This window comes from Cladophialophora bantiana (genome assembly GCF_000835475.1).
Source record: "Cladophialophora bantiana CBS 173.52 unplaced genomic scaffold supercont1.2, whole genome shotgun sequence".
NCBI lineage: Eukaryota > Fungi > Ascomycota > Eurotiomycetes > Chaetothyriales > Herpotrichiellaceae > Cladophialophora > Cladophialophora bantiana.
Window position 1 is genome coordinate 219,816 of NW_015971576.1, and position 23,661 is coordinate 243,476.

The 23,661-nt window shown below is 50.9% G+C and overlaps 9 protein-coding genes across 9 annotated transcripts; 5 read left to right on the forward strand and 4 right to left on the reverse strand.

Moving 5' to 3' along the window:
• Positions 1 to 2,045: 2,045 nt before the first annotated feature.
• Z519_01082 (uncharacterized protein) lies at positions 2,046 to 2,452 on the forward strand (the record flags this gene model as incomplete). The annotated part of the gene is made up of 2 exons (XM_016758839.1): positions 2,046 to 2,336; positions 2,387 to 2,452. 2 exons carry the CDS (start codon positions 2,046 to 2,048, stop codon positions 2,450 to 2,452), a joined length of 357 nt encoding a protein of 118 aa, XP_016624167.1.
• Positions 2,453 to 4,020: 1,568 nt separating this feature from the next.
• On the forward strand, positions 4,021 to 4,626 carry Z519_01083 (uncharacterized protein; the record flags this gene model as incomplete). The annotated part of the gene is made up of 2 exons (XM_016758840.1): positions 4,021 to 4,196; positions 4,227 to 4,626. 2 exons carry the CDS (start codon positions 4,021 to 4,023, stop codon positions 4,624 to 4,626), a joined length of 576 nt encoding a protein of 191 aa, XP_016624168.1.
• Positions 4,627 to 6,274: 1,648 nt separating this feature from the next.
• On the reverse strand, positions 6,275 to 8,003 carry Z519_01084 (uncharacterized protein; the record flags this gene model as incomplete). Its single annotated transcript, XM_016758841.1, has 3 exons — positions 6,275 to 7,008; positions 7,080 to 7,739; positions 7,802 to 8,003. 3 exons carry the CDS (start codon positions 8,001 to 8,003, stop codon positions 6,275 to 6,277), a joined length of 1,596 nt encoding a protein of 531 aa, XP_016624169.1.
• A 1,971-nt stretch (positions 8,004 to 9,974) lies between these two features.
• On the reverse strand, positions 9,975 to 10,601 carry Z519_01085 (uncharacterized protein; the record flags this gene model as incomplete). The annotated part of the gene is made up of 1 exon (XM_016758842.1): positions 9,975 to 10,601. The coding sequence occupies one exon, from the start codon at positions 10,599 to 10,601 to the stop codon at positions 9,975 to 9,977; it is 627 nt and encodes a 208-aa protein (XP_016624170.1).
• A 756-nt stretch (positions 10,602 to 11,357) lies between these two features.
• Z519_01086 (uncharacterized protein) lies at positions 11,358 to 12,554 on the forward strand (the record flags this gene model as incomplete). Its single annotated transcript, XM_016758843.1, has 1 exon — positions 11,358 to 12,554. One exon carries the CDS (start codon positions 11,358 to 11,360, stop codon positions 12,552 to 12,554), a length of 1,197 nt encoding a protein of 398 aa, XP_016624171.1.
• Positions 12,555 to 14,460: 1,906 nt separating this feature from the next.
• Z519_01087 (uncharacterized protein) lies at positions 14,461 to 17,100 on the reverse strand (the record flags this gene model as incomplete). The annotated part of the gene is made up of 2 exons (XM_016758844.1): positions 14,461 to 16,056; positions 16,114 to 17,100. The coding sequence occupies 2 exons, from the start codon at positions 17,098 to 17,100 to the stop codon at positions 14,461 to 14,463; spliced, it is 2,583 nt and encodes an 860-aa protein (XP_016624172.1).
• Positions 17,101 to 17,823: 723 nt separating this feature from the next.
• On the forward strand, positions 17,824 to 18,792 carry Z519_01088 (uncharacterized protein; the record flags this gene model as incomplete). The annotated part of the gene is made up of 1 exon (XM_016758845.1): positions 17,824 to 18,792. One exon carries the CDS (start codon positions 17,824 to 17,826, stop codon positions 18,790 to 18,792), a length of 969 nt encoding a protein of 322 aa, XP_016624173.1.
• Positions 18,793 to 18,925: 133 nt separating this feature from the next.
• On the reverse strand, positions 18,926 to 20,524 carry Z519_01089 (uncharacterized protein; the record flags this gene model as incomplete). Its single annotated transcript, XM_016758846.1, has 3 exons — positions 18,926 to 19,306; positions 19,673 to 20,395; positions 20,456 to 20,524. The coding sequence occupies 3 exons, from the start codon at positions 20,522 to 20,524 to the stop codon at positions 18,926 to 18,928; spliced, it is 1,173 nt and encodes a 390-aa protein (XP_016624174.1).
• A 2,187-nt stretch (positions 20,525 to 22,711) lies between these two features.
• Positions 22,712 to 23,498, forward strand: Z519_01090 (uncharacterized protein; the record flags this gene model as incomplete). Its single annotated transcript, XM_016758847.1, has 3 exons — positions 22,712 to 22,728; positions 22,797 to 22,989; positions 23,118 to 23,498. The coding sequence occupies 3 exons, from the start codon at positions 22,712 to 22,714 to the stop codon at positions 23,496 to 23,498; spliced, it is 591 nt and encodes a 196-aa protein (XP_016624175.1).
• Positions 23,499 to 23,661: the final 163 nt, after the last annotated feature.

A 23,661-nucleotide genomic window follows, 5' to 3' on the forward strand; every position in this document is an offset into this window, starting at 1 on the left:
CACTCGGGATTCATGTCGAATGATCCCGCGGCGACAATGGCCGTATCTAATGAGTGTTTCGGCCAGAACTCTCGACGCGACTCTTCTGAATGCCGTCCCTTCAATTCTCTCCGTCACTGACTAAACTGTCCCCAGCGCGAAGGTCGTCTCAGTAACGACATTGCATAGAATCACCTGCTAAACTTCGGCTTCAACTATATTCACTGCCCCAGATCTTTAGTGACACAAACATATATACTTATATCTCCAGCACAGCCTGTCCATGCCTCTTCATTTATCACCAAAGACCCACCGCATTACAACTTCGATCTACTGCTGCGCGATCTTCATCAACATCTTCCTGAATCTGTTGCATCTGGGTCTGCGCACGAATCTTCTTTCAGACGATCAGCATGTCGATCAGACAGAATGCGGATCTAAAGTCTTTCACAAGTGGGGTGACCTGGTTCTGGCAGTCGGGGGGTTGCTGTAGGAGGAACTGCCTACCCAAGCAGCAGTGGACCAAATCTCAGAAGTCAGCTCTGAGGCCCAACAAGACGATGGGCTCCCCAGCGTTCAAAGTAATGTTGCATAGAAGCTTTGCTGAGGGACGGCTTCATTTCAGTTAGGAGGATCCGCCAAAGGTGTCACTGCCTGAGGACAATCCTGAACCCACGCTCCTCTTCTGCAAGGTCATGCACTACAGCCGAGGCGTCCACCATTTCAAAGGCTGTACGCTCTTCATGGGCTTGCCATCTTCGCAGACAAGTACGACTGCACCGGTCTCTTCGGTCTTGGTTCCACGGCCAGCTATACGGATTCGTTGGGGCCGGCCAGGACTGATTCGACATGGATGCACCCCTCAAAGAGGAATAAGTGTGCAGCAAGTCCTCAAGTTCTGCTCTCTGATGAACGGGCGCCGATAAGTTTGGGCTCGCGCCGAAGACATTCTACGCCCGTGTTAGCCCATGGAAGACCCGTCGCAGACTTCGGCTTGTTTTCAGGGATGAAATACCAGCACGTCTGATTAGTCAAATTTCAAATAGCATTCTTGCTATGAGCTTTCTGACACCCTCAGAGAACTTTCTGCTCACTTTTGGATCCCTGTACATCCACGAACTTGCTGCCGTCGGCCCGGAACTCACCAAGCAGGTGTCTAAGCAGACCGAATGGAACGGATACTTCACGCCCATTCTCAAAGAGAGTGCGACACGAATATATGATGGCAATATGACGAAGGACATATGGAAGACACCGGGCTTTGCTACGGCAACGTCGTCAGGGTCGGAGTCTTGAGCACTGCGCTCACCTCTTTGTCGCCCTTGCCTTTCAATGATCCAGAAGTCGACGCTCAACGCTCGCCAGCTGCTATGCTGCGCAATCTCCGACGTCTGGGCGAAATCGATTTCCGCGAAAAGAGGCTGTGCTGTCCCAAGAGTGCTCGCTGCAGTTGCACCCACCATGTCAACATTAAAACGGAACTTGATCTGAATATCAAGGCAGCACAACAGAAAGCACGTTGTATCTGTCTTGGATGCGTGAAGGATGGGACGAGGTCGACTGGCATTCTTTACGACGATGAGCCGCACTGTGAAAGGCATGCGTCGATGAGTGAAGTCTAAAAGAAAATAGGCTCAAACGGCCAGCGACTTCGAGGTTGTGTTGTTCATGGGTCAAGAAGCAAGTTGTCCTAAGCGCTGAATAAATGAGATATATCTCTCTGGTGTGTCTTTGAATCTTTTTTGTGGTTGCAACTCATATTCTTGGGAATGGCAGTAACGACTGGGTTAACAGGTGGGCGCTCCATCTTCTCCCTTTGTCATTTTTGCCAGCAATGGGCTACGTTGGTGTTTGTCTTCACTTTCAGTCACACTTTCTTCAACTGCCAAGTCTGTCACTTCACTTCTCGGTCCTCTTTTTGTCACTACACCACCATCACCTTGACCTTGACCTTTTCCTCTCCTTCTGTCATCCTGACCTTCGTCTTTTCTTTCGCTTCCTGATTTCTGAAATCTCTCTTCACTCTTCATTCCGCTAACGCAAATCAGTACACCACAGCCCACATCATGGCTTCGAGAAGTGAACCGGAACTTGTCCTTGTCCATCCGAACGGTGATCTAAGTTTGGAAGTCGGCAACGAACCCAGCATCGTGGAAGAAAATGAAAACAGGGTCCCAAACAGCAATGTAGATTCAGAAACAGTTCAGCAGGAAGTCAAGGAGAACAGAAAACCAAGGATCCTACGAATCCGTGTTTACAGCAAGTTCATGACCACGTCCTCACCGGTATTCAAAGCGATGCTGAATGAGTCTTTTCGTGAGGGCCAGCTTCCACTGAGCCCGGCAGAGCCACCGAACGTACGAAACTCACTTTTTTGTGGGCACATTGGTGAGTTAGCGGTAGCTAGATTGGTAATACGAACTGGCAAGATGTAGATCGGTGTAAAGAGGACTGGGACCGGAAGAGGTATTGAAATATCTCAGGCACTCCCACGGCAGATCAGGGGGTCCAAGCCTCCTCGCCTCGTATGCTTGACCCAAGACAAATGCACTCCTCCGCAGCTTTCTTTGTCACTGAAGTTGCCATCTCTGAAGATGGATTTCATGTGCCGGGCAGCTTCAGAGCTAGGCCACCACGCAACACACACCTAACGGACACAGCCCCCTTTAGCCGTACACCCAGCCTTTTTAAAAATATTCGCCTTCCTTCTTTCAGAGGTATGTTGCTACCTCACCACGACTTCCTTCCTCGATGAGAATCGTCCAGGAGGCCAAAGTATGGACGAACACCACCCTCCCTCGTACAAATACACCCCTGGACACTTCAGGCGATGCACTTCAGTTCTTATCCCTGAAATCGAGAACTTCCAAGACACTCTGTTGTGAAATTAGCGTATGCTCTCTTCAGTGTATGAGTAACTGCTACGATGAGTCATCGTACAGTAGGGGGAGGGATGACCGACAGGAGAATATCATTATTAGCGGTAGAAAGCTTGCCATGGACGAAACCACTGGAGTTTTGCCATTGAGCTCTTCAACCAGTACGGGCTAATCGACATCTGGCCCGACGCAATTTGTATTGACCAAGTGAGCACCACCGAGAGAAATCACCAGGTGCAAAGAATAAGTCAGAGCTACCAAGCTGCTCGCCAAGTCCATGTCTGGTTGGGATCAAACGCCTCAGCAGGCCTCCTCTTGGCCATCGGCCTTCTTGCCATCGCCGTGTCAACGGAGCTATTCGATAACTCGTATTTGGCGGCGGTTTGGATTATTCAAGAGTTAGTACTGACAGAAGCTAATTTAGTGTATCCGAAAAGGCCTTCTCGGCGCTGCATATGTCTCCCCTGGGACGAATTCGTAAGTTTTGCAAGCGACTTGGAAAAATATACTAAGAGCATTACTTCGTACGCTTCTAGGGAGAGAGCACAATATGGCGACATCATCGATGATGGATTGCCGGCCCCAGTCAAGATCTCGATGGATTGCTGGAAGACTACACGAACAGCCAATTCACAGAGGTCTGAGACTGTATCTACGGGCTGATTGGTCTGATCGATGACCCCAGCATCCACTCACTCGTGGAATACGAGCTTAATCCCGATGAGGGGGAAGAAGAGGAAGAAGAGGAAGTAAAAGCGGGATCAAGAGACTGTCTGAAACTGGCATGTTGAGGACTTCCAAGAGGGGTAAGGACGCTTTCTATTAATTCCCACATTGTCGAGATGAATTAACAAAGGGATACGTTCCTTTGGGTTCGGATTGGGACGGTCAGTATCGATTGAACCCCTCGACCTTTTTTCGGCTCGCGAGTACGACTGTAACACCCAAGGGGGCGGATATTCTCGCTGTTGCAATTGTATCCTGAGGATGTGATTGATCTACGTGACGCGAGTCAATCTAGTATCCATGGGCCGCAACCGGCATAACGCAGCCAAGAGAGTGATGCGCAGGCACCCTTTCCCTTAACCATCCGAAGCCCCCACCCCCTCTCCTCTCTAGATCTTCAGATAATAGACGGATACTGTAACAGACCCAGAAATTCATGGCTACGCCTATGTTCGTGAACGAGGACCCTTACCTCGGTCGGAGACTCACGCAGCCGGAGTTGGTAGAGGAATTGATGAGCATTACGTTCGCTGGCAGTGGCACAACCCCGTCGACATTAACCTACCTTCTGTACGCTATGTCTAAGGACACGGTAAGGCAAGAATGCCTGCAGTAAGAGCTACGGACTGTCGCCGGGACGAGCCTAAATGAGGTCAAGAACCTCCCATATCTGAATGCTGTCCTTAAAGAGACTTTCCGTCTCTATCCAACCATTATGTCGACGCTTCCGCGGATCTTGGACCGTCCAGTGAACATCGGAGACTACGTCTTGCCTCCGGACACACTAGTCGGCATGCAAAATTACGTTCATCACCGTGACGCCGAGCTCTTCCACCGTCCTGACGAATTTCTGCCAGAACGGTGGCTTGAGAAGAACGGAGATGCTTCGCGAATAAAGTACATGGAATCCGCACTCACACCGTTCTCGCTAGGCCCGCGGAATTGCATCGGCCAGAATTTGGCCAAGGCTGAGCTTTATCTGGCGGTCAGTAACATCTTCAGGAAGCTTAGGTTACAGTTAAACGCCGACATGACTAAGTAGGACATAGAGATGGAGGACCGTTTCAATATCGCGCCCGAGGGAAGGCGGTTGCTATTGTTGGATGTTTGGGTCATGGAAGGGGAGCGCAGCTACTACTAGTACTATTCAGCGCTATAAGTAGTATAGTACTAGAATGTACGATGTACTATAAATGCTATGTATACATCTAGTACTATATATTGTACATATTACTAGTACAGCCCATTTACAAGGGGCTGATTCTATCTCTGAATACTAGTACTCCGTACTACATAGTTCTGTGTACTAGTAAGTAGTACACATATTTACTACTGTATACCTATATCTTGTCTCTTCATAACACTACTAATACTGGTATATATACAGTCCTTCCCACCCGCAGGAGGACCAGAGAATTCTCTAATATAGTAGTATTCTATGACTAAGACATCTTTAAGAGTTCTCGCCTACTTTAAACCGATGAGAATCTTAAGGTTTAGAGATATAGTACTTATGTCGTCCTCCCTACAGATATTAGAACTCGTTCGAATCGAGTCAGCCTAATCAGCGGTTTAAGGACTAGATTTGGTTATAGCCCACTCTGAAACGATTTCAGATCGATTCGAACTGATTCGACTTAGTTTAACAATGAAATAACGAAAAAAAGTGTTTAATCGTTTCTAACTTAAGCCAACTTAAATTAATCTAAAATCGATTCGACTTAGTTCGAACCGATCTCGAATCGGGTTGAATCAGTCTAACCCAACTATAAACCCCTGAAATCAAGTCCGGCCCCGGCCAGAACCGGGCTGGAACCGGTTTAACACTAGGCGGGCGGGCAATATAGTATTAATCCCTTAGAGGACGGCAGTATATTATATAGCCGTTCTATAGAATCTCTCAGAGACATCCTAGAGATCTCTCTAAACCTTGAGATTCTCATCTATTTGACAGAAATGAGAATTCTCTAATATAATCTCAAGTTCGTCTCGAGGTGTATTAAACCTCGTACGGACGGGCAGGACTGTAATCTAGTTTCGGCTCGGTTTAAATCGAGTCTAGAATCGAGCTGGATTCAGGTTAACTGGGTTCAACTCTGTTCGAATCGGTTTAATCCGGGTTAAAATCGGTCAGGAATCGGTTAGGAATCGATCTAGTATGTGGTACTTACTACGGAAGCGGTATATCAGAAAAGGTCGATTTTTGTATCTTTCAATCTAGTATCTCAGTTTTAAAGAGGTCACAAAATTGGCTAAATTAGGCTTAGCGCAACTATGTGGTAACGACAAATGTCCCCTGTACATACTTGTAGAATGTGGCCTAGCAGGCAATTGGAGTCTCGTTCGAGCCTTCATTGTACCTCAGTGCGCTGCCTAGAGAGTGCTCGGTGAGGGTCAGTGCAGCCTCTTGCTTACATCGTTAGTATGTCAAGCTCCGGCTCAACTGGCGATCTAGGGTCAACCGGAGTACGGCAATTGCCTAACGAGGCTTACATACTCGCGAGTCTCCGTGCATAAGTAGTCACGTCGCAGTGGCATCCATTTAGGATCTTCATTCTCCGGGGCCCAACTTCCCCAACAATTTCTCCTTCTAAACCCCCACCCTCGGCAACTTCCCCATCCATTCCAGTCGCTAGATACTGCGTAGTATGGACGCCCTCGACGCGTAGTACGGAGAATATAACTCCGGATCACGCCTCGTCCTTCTCCGGATTCTCCACATGCTCCACGCCCTCGCCCTCACCGTTCGCCAACCCCTTGGGCTCCAGCACCTCTTGGACAATCTCTCCCTCCTGGCGCAAGAACTCGTCCAAGTGGCGATGGGGCAGTTTGCGGGCGACGCGCACGGGGTCGAAGATGGTCTTGGAAGCGGCAAAGATCTCGTCCAGCTCCTCCAAGCTGCGGCCGGCAGTCTCGGGGAAGAAAAAGAAGATGATAGGCACGAAGGCGGCGTTGAGCGCCGCGTATACGATGAAGTACTGGTATCCGATGTCCGTGAAAGCCACCGGCGTCACTTCTGCCACGAGGAAGTTGAACAGCCACGACACAGCGGTGGAGATGCCGCAGACCGCGGCGCGGAGATGGACAGGTGCGATTTCTGACGCGTAGAGGAATGGGATGCCCAGGAATCCAATCGTGTAGACGACGTAGTAGAGGTAGAGGAAGAAGACTGCCGCCTTGAGGGCCGGGTTGTTGTTAGGATTGGACACTAGACCCGTCAGGCAGGCCATACAGACGGCCATGCTGCTGGAACTGAAGAGCATCAGTTTGCGCCGGCCAAAGCGGTCGACCGTCCAAGAACAAAGACATGAGCCCAAGACGATGGCGAATTGCGAAGCGGCGGCAAGGATCCGAGATACAGTCGCATCGAAGTGAAGGTCGGATTCATAGATTGAGGAGGCATAGTAGGTGATTGCGTTGACACCTAGTGGATATGTGAGCCCAAATCTGCCCGCGAGATGAGGAAAACCAGGTCCCTAGAAATGAATGACGTACCGGTCATTTGGAGAAAAATCTGTACGCTCGCTGCAAGCACGACCCGATGAAACGTCCTCTGAGGTCCCATTTTGAACAACGCCTTAAGAGAAACCGACCCAGCGAGCTCGAGTGCAGACTGGATATCACGAATCTCCCTCTGCACCTCATCGTCAAGTGGATCGACGTTGTAGAGGAGACCAATGATCTCGCGCGCCTCTTCAACACGGTTCATTTTTATTAGCCAGCGAGGAGACTCGGGTAGCGTGAAGATGAACGTCAACACGATGACAGACAGGACGATTTCAAACGCGAAGGGGAATCGCCATGATATCGAGCCGGAGTAGTAGGAGAAACCGAAGTCGATCCACAATGCCAATAGTAGGCCGAGACCGCAGAATATGCCAAAGGCCGACACATGTTCGCCGCGACTCTCCGCCTTGGAAAGCTCAGATTGCCAGACCGAGACAGTTGCAATGATGCCGCCCGTCCCGAGGCCCACGACGATGCGGGAAACAATGAATTGTGCAAAGGAACATGAAGATGCCATCAGGATGGCGCCGACCATCTGAACCGCGGTGGCTAGAAAGATCGTGCCTCGACGTCCGAGAACATCGCCGAGAAATGTGCAGGCCAGAGCCCCAAATGTGCCACACAGAGTGTAGAGAGCGATAACGGTGCCTGGAAGGGTGATCAGTTATTAGATATACCAGATGGCGCGATGGTTCGTCGAAGACCCTTACCTTGGATGGTTGAGTTATAATGCTTTTGCGCGCCTGCTGTATCAATCACGTCCATCTTAGGAAATTCCCTATTGAAGGACGCAGTGGTGAGGACTCCGCCGGCGACTGCTTGGTTGTAACCAAAAATCATGACCGCAAACATGGCCAGGGCCCATATTGCAGCGTTCAGCCAGCGCCCACGAAGGCCCCAGAAGCGTTTCATGATGGCGGGAAACTAGTTGCGAGTTGGAGGAAGGGAACAAAACAGGCAACCTAACTGACGATGCCTATCAAGCTAGTATTTTGAATACTATTTCTGCTCAGTCGTCAGCGAACATGGAAAGGAAAGGCGAGCAGTTGAACTGTACCCCAAACCATTATATGACTCCCAGCCTGGGGATATATTGAAACTGTCCGGGCAAATTCCTGACCTTTTCCCCGCTTCGAGACGCAATCTCTTCCAGCTTTGGAAAGAGGATGTAGATCCATTTGCGTCGGCTGTCGGATATCCCTTCGGATCCATCATCAGCGATGCCCGTCTCTCTATTCGAGGGTGCTGATGCGGAGAACGGTGAATAGTTATGTGGCGGGGAGGCACCCGCCGAATTTCGCGCTTCCCTGTGCTAGTCAGTGTCTTTGAAAATGGGTTCGTGTTCGGGAACGAAAAAGCTTGTGTCGGAGAAGCAGCAAGGAAGTATCAATTCATAACCTTAATCCCACCTCTTAGCATCCTATTGGGAGCTCAAGGATGTTGTTGTTGCAGCTCACCAGTTAGCCTGAGTCTGCTCCGTTGTGTCCGGCGCAATCTCCTGGACGAGAAGGGCGAGGCTCGCTTCCCCGGTGCAAGAAGGAGCGTAAAAAGTACGCCTTTAGAAAGACTACATATCTCCCTCAGCGAGCTGATGTGCCTGGAAGCGCCGCTTTGCATCTGTAGGAAATCTGGCCCGCCAATGTTTGATATGTGTTCTTGTGTAATGGAATTGACTGATTTCTTGCGTGTTGGGTCTCACCATTGCACTAACTCAATAAGGACTAGCACAGTCGCGTAGCCGGCACTGCGGCAAATTCTACTCCAACTGTCTGTCTTTGGCATCGATCAACATTCGATTCTGCAACCGCCCTTTTGCAAGAACTCGGCAGAGGCCGTGCCTTCTGCAAATGTACGCGGACTTCCTTAAAACTCAACCGATATCGCAAAAAAGAAGACAACTGATGCATACGCTGCTACCTCTGGTGTCTAAGCGGCATTTTGAACCCAATGAGGGCGAAAGTCGCACAGATCTGCATCGATTCCGGCGATACTACTGAGTTGTACAAGGCAATTGATGAGGTTGCGGGACCGAGTTGCGGGGTTAATTAAGTGGCCAATCTACGCAAAATAACATTGTGACGGTTGCCGACAAATGTATAGGCGCCCTTGCGGACAGAGGACCACATACGGCAAATCCCGATCAGACGTCTTATAAGCGTCACGGCCATCCACCGAGTCGCCAGTGCCCTGGCTGCCGAAATCAGGAGAGTGGATCTAGACCTCAGGTAGAGCTACCACAAGAGCTTTCTGCAGTGCGCTACCGGAGAAGCATTCAAACGGTCTTTTGGACATAGTTCGGCGTCTACTGCCACGGTCTAAACAGAGGGCAAAGGGGAGGTCTATTACTGCAGCTCTGTGGATGGTTCATTCACTCACTCACTTATTCGTTCGGCTCTCTCCCGGGGGGAGGACATTATACTCTTTGACATCTTGTTTGTGATTGGGGAGTTTGTAGTTCTGTTCCTCGCTTCCTCGCCCTTTCTTTGGCCTCCAGCGTCTCTAAATATCCGATCAGGTCTCATTCGAGATCGAAGTGTCTAGCAGCCAGATTATTTCTGTGCTTTTCTCGTGTTATGAACCATAGTCAAGTGATAATGCCACCTCCCTGTATAACGTGTAATGTGTACATGGTCGGGTCCTTTCCTGAGTGATACTATTTGGATTTGTGTCATATGTCCAAGCGGTGGTGAGTACTGTTTTATACCGTTGGCGGGAGGGTCACCCAATCTCCAATTCTGGGACAGGAGCTGAGTTTGTCAAAAGAGCGACCTGACACAGGTTTCTCCGACCCAGGGTCGCCGTGGCGCCGGTCACTGGCGCATCGTGAGCGTTGACTCGTGCCTTGAACGGCAAACTCTGAGTGAAGGCACTCAGTAGGGACCGTCAAATATAGCCTCCCTTCTTCGCGAAGTGTACTCCTGCCGCGAAGTAGAACAGCTTTGCCGCAACCATGTAGTTGTCCTGGTTGGCCCACTTCATCAACCTCTCATAAAGTTCGTCCAACGGCACTATCACCCTTTCGATCAACTCCCCATCATCGAGTCTTTGTTCTGGCATAAAATCTTCTTCGCCGCTCAGTTTCACTTCCACCATCACTAGCTTGATCGTGGAATTTGTCATTCCAGGGTCACTTGCCAAAACAGGCGATATGTCAAAGACCTTTCCGTCGTATCCAGTTTCCTCTTTCATTTCTCGGACTGCAGCTTCCTCTGGCGTCTCGTGCTCGTCAACCAATCCAGCGGGCCATTCGACGGTGTATTTGCCAATTGGCGGACGATACTGGAGGACCAGCAAGGTGCTCGGCGGCTTAGAAGGGTGCACAAAGATGTTACCCATGGCCACGGCGTCAACGCCAGCCTTGGGAGTTGTCTTGCGAACGGCAACCTCCCAGGTGCGAGCAGTGCCCGTCTGGTCTATGAAATCAACTTTCTTGAGCGAAACCCATTTCGCCTGCGCAGGATGTAGCTCTGTGATGGAGATGACCTGCGGCTCTTGTGTTTTGGGCGACATCTGGCAAATTGTGGGCGATAAGAAGCTTGACGATGTACCTGCCGATATCACAGATCAATAACAAGAGGAAAGGAGGGAGGTTGCTTCCAGTGGGCAAGAAGAACAGAAGCCAAGAGAATAGTCGAGCGGCGGAAAGATGTGAAAAAAGTTCCACTAGGCGTCTCGGCTGCCAAGACATCTTCTTGGCTAGCGAGTTAATCTGGACCTCCAGTCTCTTGGACTCTCAGCCGCCATCAACTTATCACTCGGTCAGCCAATATGAAGCACGCTTTCTTTGTGATTCAGGTATGTGGGACATAAAGGAAATCTCAGTATATTCATTCCAAGCACAAAGTAATGGCTTTTTTGCAGACAACTGCCTTTTGACCGCCAGACCTGACAAAGACATCACCCACAGTGCCTGGACAAGGACAGCATTGTTTACGAATGCCCGCTTTTGCAGTGGAGTTGGGGGCTCTTTGTGGATTTTCAATGGTAATTCAAGCAGCTGGTATGGCTCAATCAGCCAGATGCCTCCGCCTTCAAAGCTGTATTGCTCTGGACAATGATGCCTGTCTTTCTCTACTGCCACTGCCTTTCCCTAGGGATAGTGAGCCGCGGATATCCTTGACTATATATGTCCATATCATCCGCTGTCAAGGTGTCGACCACGAGCATCAACCACTTCCATCACGGCAATTCTCCCAGCAATTGTTCACCATCGCACGCCAGAATTCCCCTCTTGATCTCTCAAACATTTGACCAAGTCGCTCCAACATGCCCCTCCTTGGCCCCCCAGCTTCCGAGCCGTGGATCCCAGAAGACCAGGTCGTGAGAACCTCGGACCATCTTCTATACGAAGTCGCGAAGGATGGCGATGCCTATTTCTCTGTCTCCTCGCCGTGGGCCGACGATGAGGCCGTGTTGATACGCGTCTCGAGTCAAGCGCTGACTAAGACCACGCAATTCTTTGCGGCGCAGTTCGGTGCACATTGGATACCGGAAAGTGGTAAGTTCACGACCCAGAATCCGCTCGTCTTCTCTGAGAATTTTGTCGATTTTGTGACGTTCCTGCACATCGCCAGCGAGGACGGCGTCGTTCCAGCAGCGGCAATCTACATCCTGAAACCTGTGGCTGTGCTGCTTGACAAGTACCTCTTCAAGGGCACCCTCCCCGTTTGGTGTGAACACTTACTCATGGACTACTTTTCTGGGATCTTCCCCTTCTACAACGACGTGATTCTCTGTCGTCAAGTGGCTGACGACACAGGAGATTTGCCGGTTCCATCTCTACCATTCGTCCTTCAATGTGCATACTTCCTCAATCTTCCAGTGGCTTTTGCAATTGCTTCCCGACGGATGATGTGGCAAATGACGGTCGATGAAGTTAGAGCATTTCTCGCAGATGAATTCCATCCGAGACTCTATGTCGATTTTGCGGAGTTGCTCCAGTTCGATTATGTGGAATGCTTCGAACAGGAAGCCGTCAGATTGCGGACGGACCTCGTTTCAAAGCTGCCGACGGTGTTCCAGCCGGATCCTCACGGCGAGCGAGCCTGGTGGTGCTCCCGCTGCCAACACGTCCCCCAGACAGAGCGCTGGCACCGCGAGGTGATCAGCAAATCTCAGGGATGGAATCACGAGCAGGGGCGCGGGCTAGAATATAGTCTAGACACCCTATTCGAGGAGTACATCTCCGATATGACCCGCCTGGAGACCTTCCGAGATCTCGCATCTGGGGGCGAGCCGGCGCTCCCCTGTGGAAGGTTCCGCCCGCGCTACTGTGACATCGCAGACCGTGAGATGCTGTGGGACGTGTACTCCGCGATTGGGGGACTGTGTTTGCCGTGCGTCAAGGCCGGCGAGTTCAAGTTTTGTTCGTTCTGCCCCAAACACAACCTCGACCTCACTGTAGAGCGGAGTCCAAATGAAGTCAACTGGGAAAATGCACGAGAGAATGGATGGCAACCTTGATTCGTATGAGCTGACGGTCTAGGAGGCCTCTTCGCAACAAGACGCACGCGCGAGTTGCTACAAGCGGTGGTGCATGGAAACGGCGAGAGTAGCAGGTTGTGCGGGCTCAAGAGAGCACACAATGAAAAACAAAAAAAGGGGGCCAAAAAAAGGGACAAAAAACCCAAAAAGAGAAAGGTGTGCTCAGGTGAACTTAATTAACAACAATGGATCCGCGATTATCTCTGTAGCAAATTTCCACCCCCCTCTCCCCTTGAACTGATCCGATGGGTGAGTGCATCTTGTACCACGTACCGTATATCATGTATCACTAATCATTGACCATCGCTCTGACTCATTGATAAGTGACCTGTTCGTTTGATTGATATGCATATCGCCCTTCGATAGCGACAGGACGATCGGATGAACGATCGGCCACCGACGACAGCAACAACAACAATAACAACAGAACGGGCCTGCTGATCGAAAAGCAAACCATGATGAACCAACGCCAAATCGCCGTTCAACAATATAAAAATTGTCCATAATGCCTGGATCAGAAGAGAGACGGAGAGTCATGGGTTGGATTTGATTGCCATCTCTTGACACGGAATATTTCAAAGAATTTCGAACTGGAACCGTCATCCATCTGCAGACCGCCATGCCGGTGTCGACATTTCAACTGCTCAACCACTTCGGAAAGCCACTTCTGTGGGATGTTGCTTGTCATCGAGCCACTTTTGAGGAGATGGTGTTATGGTACCTCAGAGTCCACACCTGGTTCCTTGGAGCCCTTGTCGCCACAGATTTGATAACATTGGCTACTCGGTCGTTTAGGAGGCCATTGCATCCCTCGCAGCAAGTAGATGGAAGCTTGGCCCCGTCAGCGTCAGATGGACAGCACCCTATCAACGGACCAGAGATACAACCGCGACAATCTCGGCCATGCCTGGATCAGGTAGGGTTTTGTTCTGACATGCAGACACCGGGACGTCACAATTCTAATCGACAAAACCCTGTCCAAGCCAACGTGTCCCAGCCTCGCCACCCAAGTCGGATTACAGCCGGCGGCAGAATATCGAGGTCTTACACAATCTTGCCCCGGAGAAACAGCGAGAGGAGCAGCGCTGGAAACCGGGATTCCTTCAATGAAAGTCAGTGCTTTGTCCCCATGTACGAGCTTGATGACACGGGGGTCAGAAGAAGGCACCAAAGGCCGGTTATTCTGCGAGGAATCCGGGGTGGAGCAGGCGACGAAGTCCAAGATGAGTCCCAAAATGAATGCCCTCAGACGACTGAAGAACCCAATCCTTAGGATGATCGGGATGCGGAGGAGTATTCCGGAAACATGAGTGAATACCCTTGAACTCGAAGATCTCCTCGAAGCAACAACAAGCGATTTCGATGAGCTTCAGAGCCACTGCGACGGAAGTTTGATCAGAGAAGCGCTGGTACTCAACGAACGCATACGCCTCCGTCGGGACGTCGTGAGCTGAAGGAACGTTTAGAACAGCAAATCAGGATTCTGGGCCTTGAACCGGAGGAGCTAGATACCGCAGAGATACACAGGCCGGGACAGAGTATGATATCCGCGGGAAGGAATGAAATGTATGCAGGCGGACCTTTGCCATGGAGGCTTCGTCAGGCTCGATCACAGAGGCAGTGCAGTCCCTCGACCAATAACCCGAGTTCAGAGAAAGAGGTCTAGAACACTAAGCAATTTTGAAGCAAGCACATAATCAAAAACACAATTTCAACTTGAGTTGAGTCTAGAGTACTTCCTAAAGTGACTCCCTTGATGGCTGTAAAAGGGCTGGAGGTCCAGCAGCCATGGGCTGATTGTTGTGAAGCTGAGATTGTCTAGGGTCCGATCGCGTTCTCAATTGTTGCTTGTGTTCTCGTTGGTCCCTTCGGTCTCCTCTTGAGCTCATGCGAAGCCGCGTTCGTCTTCATATATGTGCTGTCGAAAGGGATGGAAGTTTCTCAAGAGTTGTGGTACGTTCAACCGGCCAACATCAACATTTCTGCAACCTCGAGGGCAATCGCGAGTATACGTGTGTCTCAGGCCTTCTAGCTTACCAGGAGAAGAATAGGAGCTGGCCCCGTCCTGACAGTTGATAATTTCGGCAAGGAAGCTAAAGTAACGCCAACCAAGGGTTTGTTGGACCGAACGTGGCCTCCGAGATGCGTGCTTGAAGCAACTCCTGACGTTGACATGGGGCTCCACGTTGCCTCCAAGTAACCACGGCCCCTCAAAATGCCCTTCGGCACAGCCAGACCTCCAACGGGAGTCAGCCGGGCAGAGATGAAAACTCAGCCACCTGGATCGGAGTGGGAAGTGGACCTTATAATGAGACACTTCCCTTCGACGCAGACGAGGTGGCTGACTATGGGACCTTATTCGACCATCAGCCACACGGGAAGCCTTATGTTGCATCAGCATGATGGCGCCCGAGTCATCCTGCGAACCATCCACGAGATCGATAAAGGGCTCTCTTTGGTTGAATACCAAATCTCTGAGATCCACGGGTTGCATGACACGTTCCTTTCTCTCGACATGTATCCAAGGACCCTCGTCTTCTTCGCCGTCCCCCGGGGACCAGACGATTTCAGTGGGAAGCCGGGGTTCATCGCTGAATGCACCAGGGGGCAGTTGCAGTCTGTACACATTAATTGTCCAAGGCTCGCAAATTTTCAGGCTCCAGTCTGCCGGAGTGGGCCCGTACACAAGTTGCATCATCTCCCCTCCTTGTGCCTCTGATCTGCAGGAGCCTTGGACACCGAGAGACCTCCAAATCTCAGTCTCCTTTGTGCCGTACTCGCACAGGTCAAGTCCGGCTCGCTGAATCATTTCAGCCCAAGTATGAATTTTATGCACCGCCGACCGAAACCACGATTCCCATTTCCACTTTCGGACGAGTAGAAGATCCTGCAGCGGCGTTACCTGCCACCCTTCTGGATAATAGTGTGGGTAGAAGACCGTTACAGGCGCTAAATAGGAGCCGGCTTCTATTACCGCAACGCTCGAAGGATCTGCGCCATTCTCCAGGGCGCCGAGTCCAACATGGAACCATTCTGGGTGTTTCTCAAAGTTGGATGCAACACAGTGGAGGACAGTCCTACCTTTGCTATTCTTTAACGAAGCGAGTCTCCGGTCTCGTGCCTGCAATCCCACACATCTCAGAAAACCAGCAGCATCGATATCATCAAGCTGCGAGGCCAGCTCAAATCTCATCTCCAATGGGCGACAGTCAAATCCGGAGAATTGATTCTGCAGTATGACCTCTAGGCTTTCGGTTTCTTTACAATTTCGCAGCCATTCATACTGAAAACTATTGTCGAGGTCTGCATCAAAGTCTGGGTCTGCCATAAAAAGGCGATACATTTCTGCAGGCTGCGGGCTGGAGAAGTTGTAGAGGCTAAAAAGCTCAAGAGCACGGCTGAGCCTTGTCCCGTGGTCTGGCCACTTTGTCTGACCGAGGAGATATTGGCAAAGTTCCAGCGATCCTCTTTCCGCAGCGACCTATGACTCGTTACATTTGCCAAAAGCGGCTTTGCTGTATTGACCGTGGGTGCTTACCTCGATGACTGTCAGCCAGCCGCCCACCCCACTGTAGCCGTCATATATGGCATCTAGTGGTGTCGCTTTTCCACTTTCAATGAGCCTCCGGATTCCTTCGAGGCTACCATTGCGACAGTAATGGAAGATGGGCGAGTCATGGGGAACGTTATGGAATGTTTGCAAATGGATAGACCAACCCCATTGAGCCTGAGTGACGGCAAAATCGAATACGCGAGCAGTAAGCCAACGAGGGAATCGAAAAGTAGCCCGGAGGCGCGGTTTGGTGTTCTTCCCTTTGGCTCCTTTAGCTTGATCAATGGCTAGAACATCTGACCCTTTCGTCATTTCGATTTCTCCAGCTCTTGCGGCTATCGGTCCACTTCCTATATTCGTCTGCGCCGGGGAGATCATTATAGGGCGGTGATGGGGCGACAACGTTGAAGACTGGGTAAGCAGTGTTAATTGTTGTAAAAGACTGGCATTTGCGGCCGAAATTTGAGCCTGAAGACCATTGATCAGAGCGCCATGAGGAGCTAGCATGTCGGCGTACGCCTGATCTCGCCGTCTCAGTTCTTCGTTCAAGTACATCATGTATGCAAGTTCAAGTGAGCTCTTCGCCTTCTCTAACCCGTCAAGCAGCTCTTTGACATCACGGTGTTTGAATGCGGCATATAACCTGCCACTTATCTTGGCGGCTTTTGATAAACGGTCATCCATCTTGTCGATTAATTGCCGTATTTCGCAAATATGCAATTCGCATTCCACAATGCAGCGCGCGAGGAGAGCATCGCTTGCAGTTCTCTGCTGTCGGTATTGTTCGAGTTGCCGTAACGCCATGGCCATTGTCTCGAGGCCGAATAGGAGTCGTGAAATTGTTCGCGGCGCGTCCCTGGCCGCATGGTAGATCCGTTGCAGCTTTGCAGCGCTTTCAAAGAGCTGAATACTCAACGAGAGCAAGCCGGCTCCGCTGGCGGCAATGCCAAAAACCCCCTCGACACCAGACATTGCGAGAGATCCTGCTCAATGATCTAGGATTGAAAGCAAACTCGACTCGTACATGATGAGTGAAAAGTGTAAAGAAGCGAAAAAAGATTCATGCGAGTTTGTCCGTAAAGTGAGGCTGGCAGTTTGACGCCTAGCACGTGTCGTGAACTTAGGCGGCACGCTAGCTGAGAAAATCGCCTTCTTTAAGGAAGGTCCCCGTAGCATTGAGCCATATTGCAGGGAATAGCGCCGTTAGGCTTAGGGGGACGAGAAATCGTCTGGGGCAGAGCATTGCCGCCCCAAAAGTTCGCCGCCGGGGCTAACCGTTCAAGATCCAAGTATACCGAAACTGTTCTGCGGTACTGATATTGTGAATCGGGTCTAAGAAGAAGCCGGGGAAGGGAATTATATCATCCATGGTGTGTCTTAAATTGGGACTGGAATAGAATATTTACTTGGTAGACCTGAGAACGAGCAAGACTGATCCATCAAGTGCATGGAGTCTCGCAGTATCGGAGTTAAGGGTCATGCGTCCCGGAGTTACTAGGTTTAGTGTACAACAACCCCATATCCCCATGGAAGCGGGAACAGCCATTCATATGTATATCGACGAGGGGGCTTCTACCTAGCGGTAACTATTACCGGTAATAATATCAATGACACTCCGAATCTCACATCAACCTCTGACCTCCCTTTCTTATGAGTGTGAGCAGCCCCCTCGCACTCAAGCCCAGGTAATCCAGAATGTCCTACTCTACAGAGAACGATGCCAGGATCATCATCTTTGGTCCGACTGGCCACGTTGGCTCGGCTGCCGCTCGGGCTGCCCAAGAACAAGGCGTCAAGGTGTTCCTGGCGATGCGAGATCCGGAAAAGGCGATCCCAGGGCTCAACACCGAACGAGAGCAAGAGGCAGGCTTCGAGAGGGTCTACGCTGACCTCACAAAGCCCGACACGGTCCACGCTGCTGTGACCAAGACTGGAGCGAAGCGCGCCTTCATCTACCTGATCTTTGGGACGCCTGATCACATGAAATCCGCCATCGTCACACTCAAGTCCGCAGGCATCGATTTTGTCGTCTTTCTGAGCAGCTACACTGTCCCCGACAACCTAAGCATGGAGAGCATTTCGCCGAACAATTTCATCGCCTGGGGACATGGCCGGGTCGAGATCAATCTAGACGAAGTGTTTGGATCAGACGGGTACGTGGCCGTCCGACCTGGGTCTTTTGCAAGTAACTCGCTGCGGTGGAAGAAGATGATCCAGCACAGCGAGATTGAAATTGCATATCCCGAGGCGCTGTTTGATTGGATATCGCCGGGAGACATCGGCAGAGTCTGTGGAACCGTCGTCGCCAGGGGACCTAGGGCTGTTAATGGAAAAGTGATTCGGCTGTGTGGACCTGAGATCATGTCCCAGGGCGAGGCGGCAGATGCCATTGGCAGGGTGATCGGCAAGGACATCAAACTAACCCGACTGGACGAACAAGGAGGTGTGGACTTCTTTATGAAAGTTGCCCACTTGTCGGAGCCTGCAGCGCGGCAAGTGATCGCGATGCTCAAGAAGAGGGTGGAAGACGGGAAAAGTGATGGAGGCCACTATGAAGGCCTTAGATATGAGGAGGCAGTTGCCAATATTCAGAAGTATGGCGGAAGGCAACCTACTAGATTCCACCAATGGGTTGAAGAAAATAAAACGGAATTTGGTGTTTGAAGGATCGAGAGGTGAAAATCGTGGCGGTCATAGTTGGTCGACGTACTCCGTATCTCTATGGACAGCTTCTCCACTCGATCATCAACTCGCCACACTCTCCTGCTCCATCGCATAAAGGACCAAGTGTTGGGCTTCAAGTTTCAAGTACTTCCACTCTGTGTTGCAACTCGATGTTTCTCATCAATGATGCCATTGCCGTAGCCAAATGATCACCGGCTCCAAAAAGCGCCAGTCTGAGGCCCAGGGCTTCGTTAAGAGAGTCGAGCGCTTCCAACATTTGTAAGTTTCCTTGTCTTATAATGCCTTGGAGGTACAGAAATTTTGATCGTAGCTCGGTGCGGACTTTCGAATCGTATTTGAGCTCGGTACACATTTGGAGTCCGACCTCGGTCATGGTACTAGCTTCTAGATTTCCAATTCTGACATGGTACGACGCCGTCCGATACTGGTCATACGTCGAGAGCCAGGCATCGAGACCGTAGCCTACAGGCCTGCATAGGTTGATGTGTTGCAGCTGTTTGACGTATGAAAGGGCTGTACTGGCGTCCTCGGAACAAAAGAAAAGACTTCAGAGAGAGCTGGTGATGGCCTCTGTCTGAAACCTCTCGTGTCCGTGACCTTGGGCCGTCACATCCTTGCCAACCAATAGAATTCTCTCCGATATTGTACGCACACTAGCAGTTCTAGCGGTGGTGCTATTCGTGAGGTATCTAGTGATGTGTTGTAGAAGGGTAGTTAGTGGATGAGCACCTTTGGTCGCATTGTTCATTTGATTCGCGATCACCTCCGCCATTCTCGACATTTTGTTAGATTCCAGCGGTCAGCTGCGGGTCACCAACAGCAGCAAACAAATCACAAGATCCAGATCATCCTCCCTCACCAGATCAGGTATGACATTAAGTACGTCCATGTAAGAGACCTTCTCATGAGCGTCGAACAGATTGTGATAGTATGCCGATTCAAACTGAAGCCATTTGCGCAAGAACAGAGCGAGGGCCTTCTCGTTGATCCCCAAAGACTGGGCTTCTTTTTGGCAATTAAAATATTCAACGCTCCTTTCAAAACATCTCTTGGTGTAAAACAAGATCTGCTCATGAGATCCAGAGAGTTCTGGAGAGCGAAGGGAGCGTAAGCCGAATGATTGGCATGTGGAGGTCAATTCGACCCAACGACCTTCGGTTGAGAAATCGCGCGCTCTTAGGGAGGAAATAGGACTGGATGGGCTGCTGGGTGAGGAAACTGGAGCCACGGTCCAGTCGTTGTCTAAAGTGGCATGTTCCCGAGCGACGTCAGCTAGGCCATCCTTTCCTGGACACGGGCTTGGTGTACGGTATGCTACACAGGGAGGAGTCCTTGGGATGTCGGCAAATTGTGCTGGGTTGACACCCCTGCGCTTCCAGTAATTTCCAACAGCTCGATGGCTGCGGTCGCGTCCTCGGATCTTGAATACAGTGTCCTTCCCGTGTCTACCCTGGAGCTTTTGAAAAGCAAACACCATATCAATTTCCTGAGCCCGAGGAGTTAGCCCTGTCAGTCTAACAAAGGAGCGCAGGCATTGGTTTGCCTTGTTCTTCTTGTCTAGACCCCGTTTCTTTATGTACGTCTTGTAATGGCATTGTCTTGGGGATGAATTAGCTCGACAGTCCCTGCCAGTAGAACGTACGCACTCAGCACGAAAACCTCGACTCTTCATGATGTCTACAACATCGGACAGTTTTTTCCCCTTGGACATGGTAGAGGTCTGTAAACGCAGGCCGAATCTTTTCTTCCCACTCCTTGGGCGTGTGAGGGTGAAATCGCTTGCCAGGCTCCATTGGAACGGCTGAGAATGGGGTGGTAGAAAGACAGCACAAGTGCAGACAAGCGGGAGAAATATATATATCTTGTAGACTTTGGCTCTCACACGCAGCAAAATATCATAGGCTCCTTGAAAGGCAATTCTGTTGGCCGTCGCAAAAGTCGTTGTGCAGATAGTTAGCCCAGACGGCTTGCTCAAGTTAGTGCAATGCCTCCATTGAGTGGCGCTGTGCAAAAGTCGTCGCAGGGGACGCGCTACTGTGTGTCCACATCTGCGCCCAAGTTCCATTGAAAGGGATGCATTTCTTTGATGAGTTGGGCCACGAGGCTGACGCACCTGCTTGGATACGCACAACTAGCGGCGAAGAGAAAATACTTGTAGCAAAGGCATACAGTAGCATGAGAACGACTTCCAGCAGCTTATCATACAAGAAAAGTTAGGGTCAAGTTGAAGACCTACAATGGGAATATCATCAAATTCGCCGGCCGCAAAGATACCAACGAGCAGCCTTGGGTGATCTCTGTCTATGCTCGTGAAGGGTGCAGACCTTAGCACTGTGAGTTGGTGCGTGATCATCAGCCTCACTCCCAGCCAGGTGCTGTCCCACGGATGCCAGCTTCAGGTCCTTCGGTTAGATTTAGGCAGGCTTTGACCTGCGCGATGTCTCGTGTCGAGGCCGGGTCTCCGTTGCTCGTTCCCGGCCTCCAGGCAGCCACGTTGCCTGTTCCCTGCGAAGCAATCGCTTGAGAACCTGTAAAAGCCATTCGCTCCACAGCGCCAAAAGGTGAACCGCCTCGACAAAGCGGAAAGATGCCAAGCCCATGCTAGCCTTATTGGTACTAGCAACTCTTGGTTTCATGTCGCCCTTCTTTAGTCTCATTGACAGTTTCGCTCCTTTTCAGAGACACATACCTGGGCTCGCCTTGAATATACCAGTGGGGAGCATTTGGATATATTAAAGACGGATGGAAGACTCCCAGATGGCTCTGAGGAGGCCTCTCTATTTATGCTATCTGAATACAAAGGACATACCTCAATACTGCATGCGGAAGTCACGTGGCCGTGCTCCTCTGTTCAACAGCTCGCCGGCGCTCCGTATTTGCACACACCACACCCAGCGTCGCCTACAATTGCTTCCCCCCAAGAAGCAGCCAGACCTTGCGGGTCAGATGATCCCAATGGTCCCTACCATCTGGGATGCTTGAAATACTTGTCTGGACTCGTTATCTCCAACTCAGCTGCTCAAGTTGCTCCCAAACCTCGCTCAGTCGGAGGCTAACTTGAATCAACCCTTACAAAATGCCACTCATAGACCAAATCTGGTGAGCAGTGCTTGGAATTTCATCCTCTTCGCTCTGGATTGCCAGCCAAGACGAGATGATTACTGGACAGATGGATCAGGCGAGTATCGACAAAGGACAGAGATTACCGCACCAACTCCTGCTCCCTATTGATATAATGATCAAAACTGTCCCTCCCTTAACGGTTGAAGCCTTGGAATCTGCGGCAATTGACCTTCTAGCCATCTTATATGTTTCAAGTCTGGCTAAACCCCAATGGATTGAAATAAGCGGTGACGAAGCCCGGGTTGTTGGCAAGTTCGGCGAGAAAGGTCTGGGCCTAGGCAAACCTCGTGTTTTTGAGGGTCTAAAACTCCCCAGCCTCAGTCACCACCAATCATACAGAGGGCGAAGGAAACACGCCTTTTAGCTTGGAGTACTTGTCAAAAACTTGCTTGTCAACCTGCCGAACCAAGTCGCTCGAGGTTGAGTCGGTGCGGGTCATACCCCAGTCCGGCATTCATCATTCTCAAGCGCTACTCGTTTAGATCCGAGAAGAATGCGAAATAGATCTATGCAGCAACTTGCGATCGAGAAGCCCAGCGAGTCCTTGCAATGAAATACATCCCGAGGGTAACACTGTGAATGTTGCAGCACAGACGATTCATCTCCAGGGTCGGCCGACTTTGCTTTTCGTCTCCTTCCCCGTTCCCTGTATCGGCAAACGTCTCTGTTCTCCTGATCTTCATTTGGAGCTTCTCTGCACGTTCTCCGAAGGAGAAAGGCCTGTGGTTCAGGAAGAACCCACGAACGGAAGGGGTGGTCGTCACCTTCAAGGATCATGATTTTGACTCTGCTGTGAGTTCTCTATCTGCCTCCCCGCGTGGCCCGCGCCCAGCCACGAGGCTGACTGTCCTTTGATACAGCTTCTTCTTCGGGGACGCCGTCTTTCGCTTCCTCAGATACCGCCACTACACGGTCGACATCATGTACCTGTGGGCAGAAGTAGTGCGAGACAACCCGCAGAGCATAGCCGAGTTTTGGCTCTTCATCTCGATCTTCGCAAGCTGTGAGGAGGCGGCACAGCTGGGCAATGTAGCTCAGCGGGGTGGTTTGCGGGTAATTGGGCAAACCGCGCGATGGATAAATGTCATCTTGTCCCTGCTCGCCTTTCTTCGCTGGCGTCGGCGTCGATCTCGCCCACAAGTTCGTTTTGGTCAACGCACTCGAAACTTACAGCAGCGAAGACCCAGACGCTTGCCACACCCCTCACCACGACCAACACGATCCTCATCGGCGTGTCAATCGGAGTCTACGGCGTGATGACCGTGGCTGGAATCTACGAGACAACCATCGCGCTGAGCTTCAACATCGCCGACGACGCCAAGTATCACAGTGGCATCCACAAGTACCGGAGATACTGGACTGTCCTGATCGTGGCATTCCTCGCCTGCTCGATGCTGGGGCTGGCCTTCGTCATGGTCTTCGACTGGTTCAACATGGAACCGTACGACCTGTTCAGCATGATCTACGCCATTGTCTACGCTGCCACCACGGCCGTCATGCTTTTCTGCATCGCTAGCCTGATTAAGATTCAGAATCCAATGGCGGACGAGGAGCCGTCGTAGCATGGAATATCGTTCGTGGCTTATGGTTATGGTAATAGCAATTGTAGCAACGTCGCCTTCGCCCCGCCGCGAGCCTGGGGTTAAAGCAGCCTCCCGTGGTCTACACGCGAATTCCGTTCCGATCATCAGTCACATTATGCGATGAATACGCTCTGAATCTCCA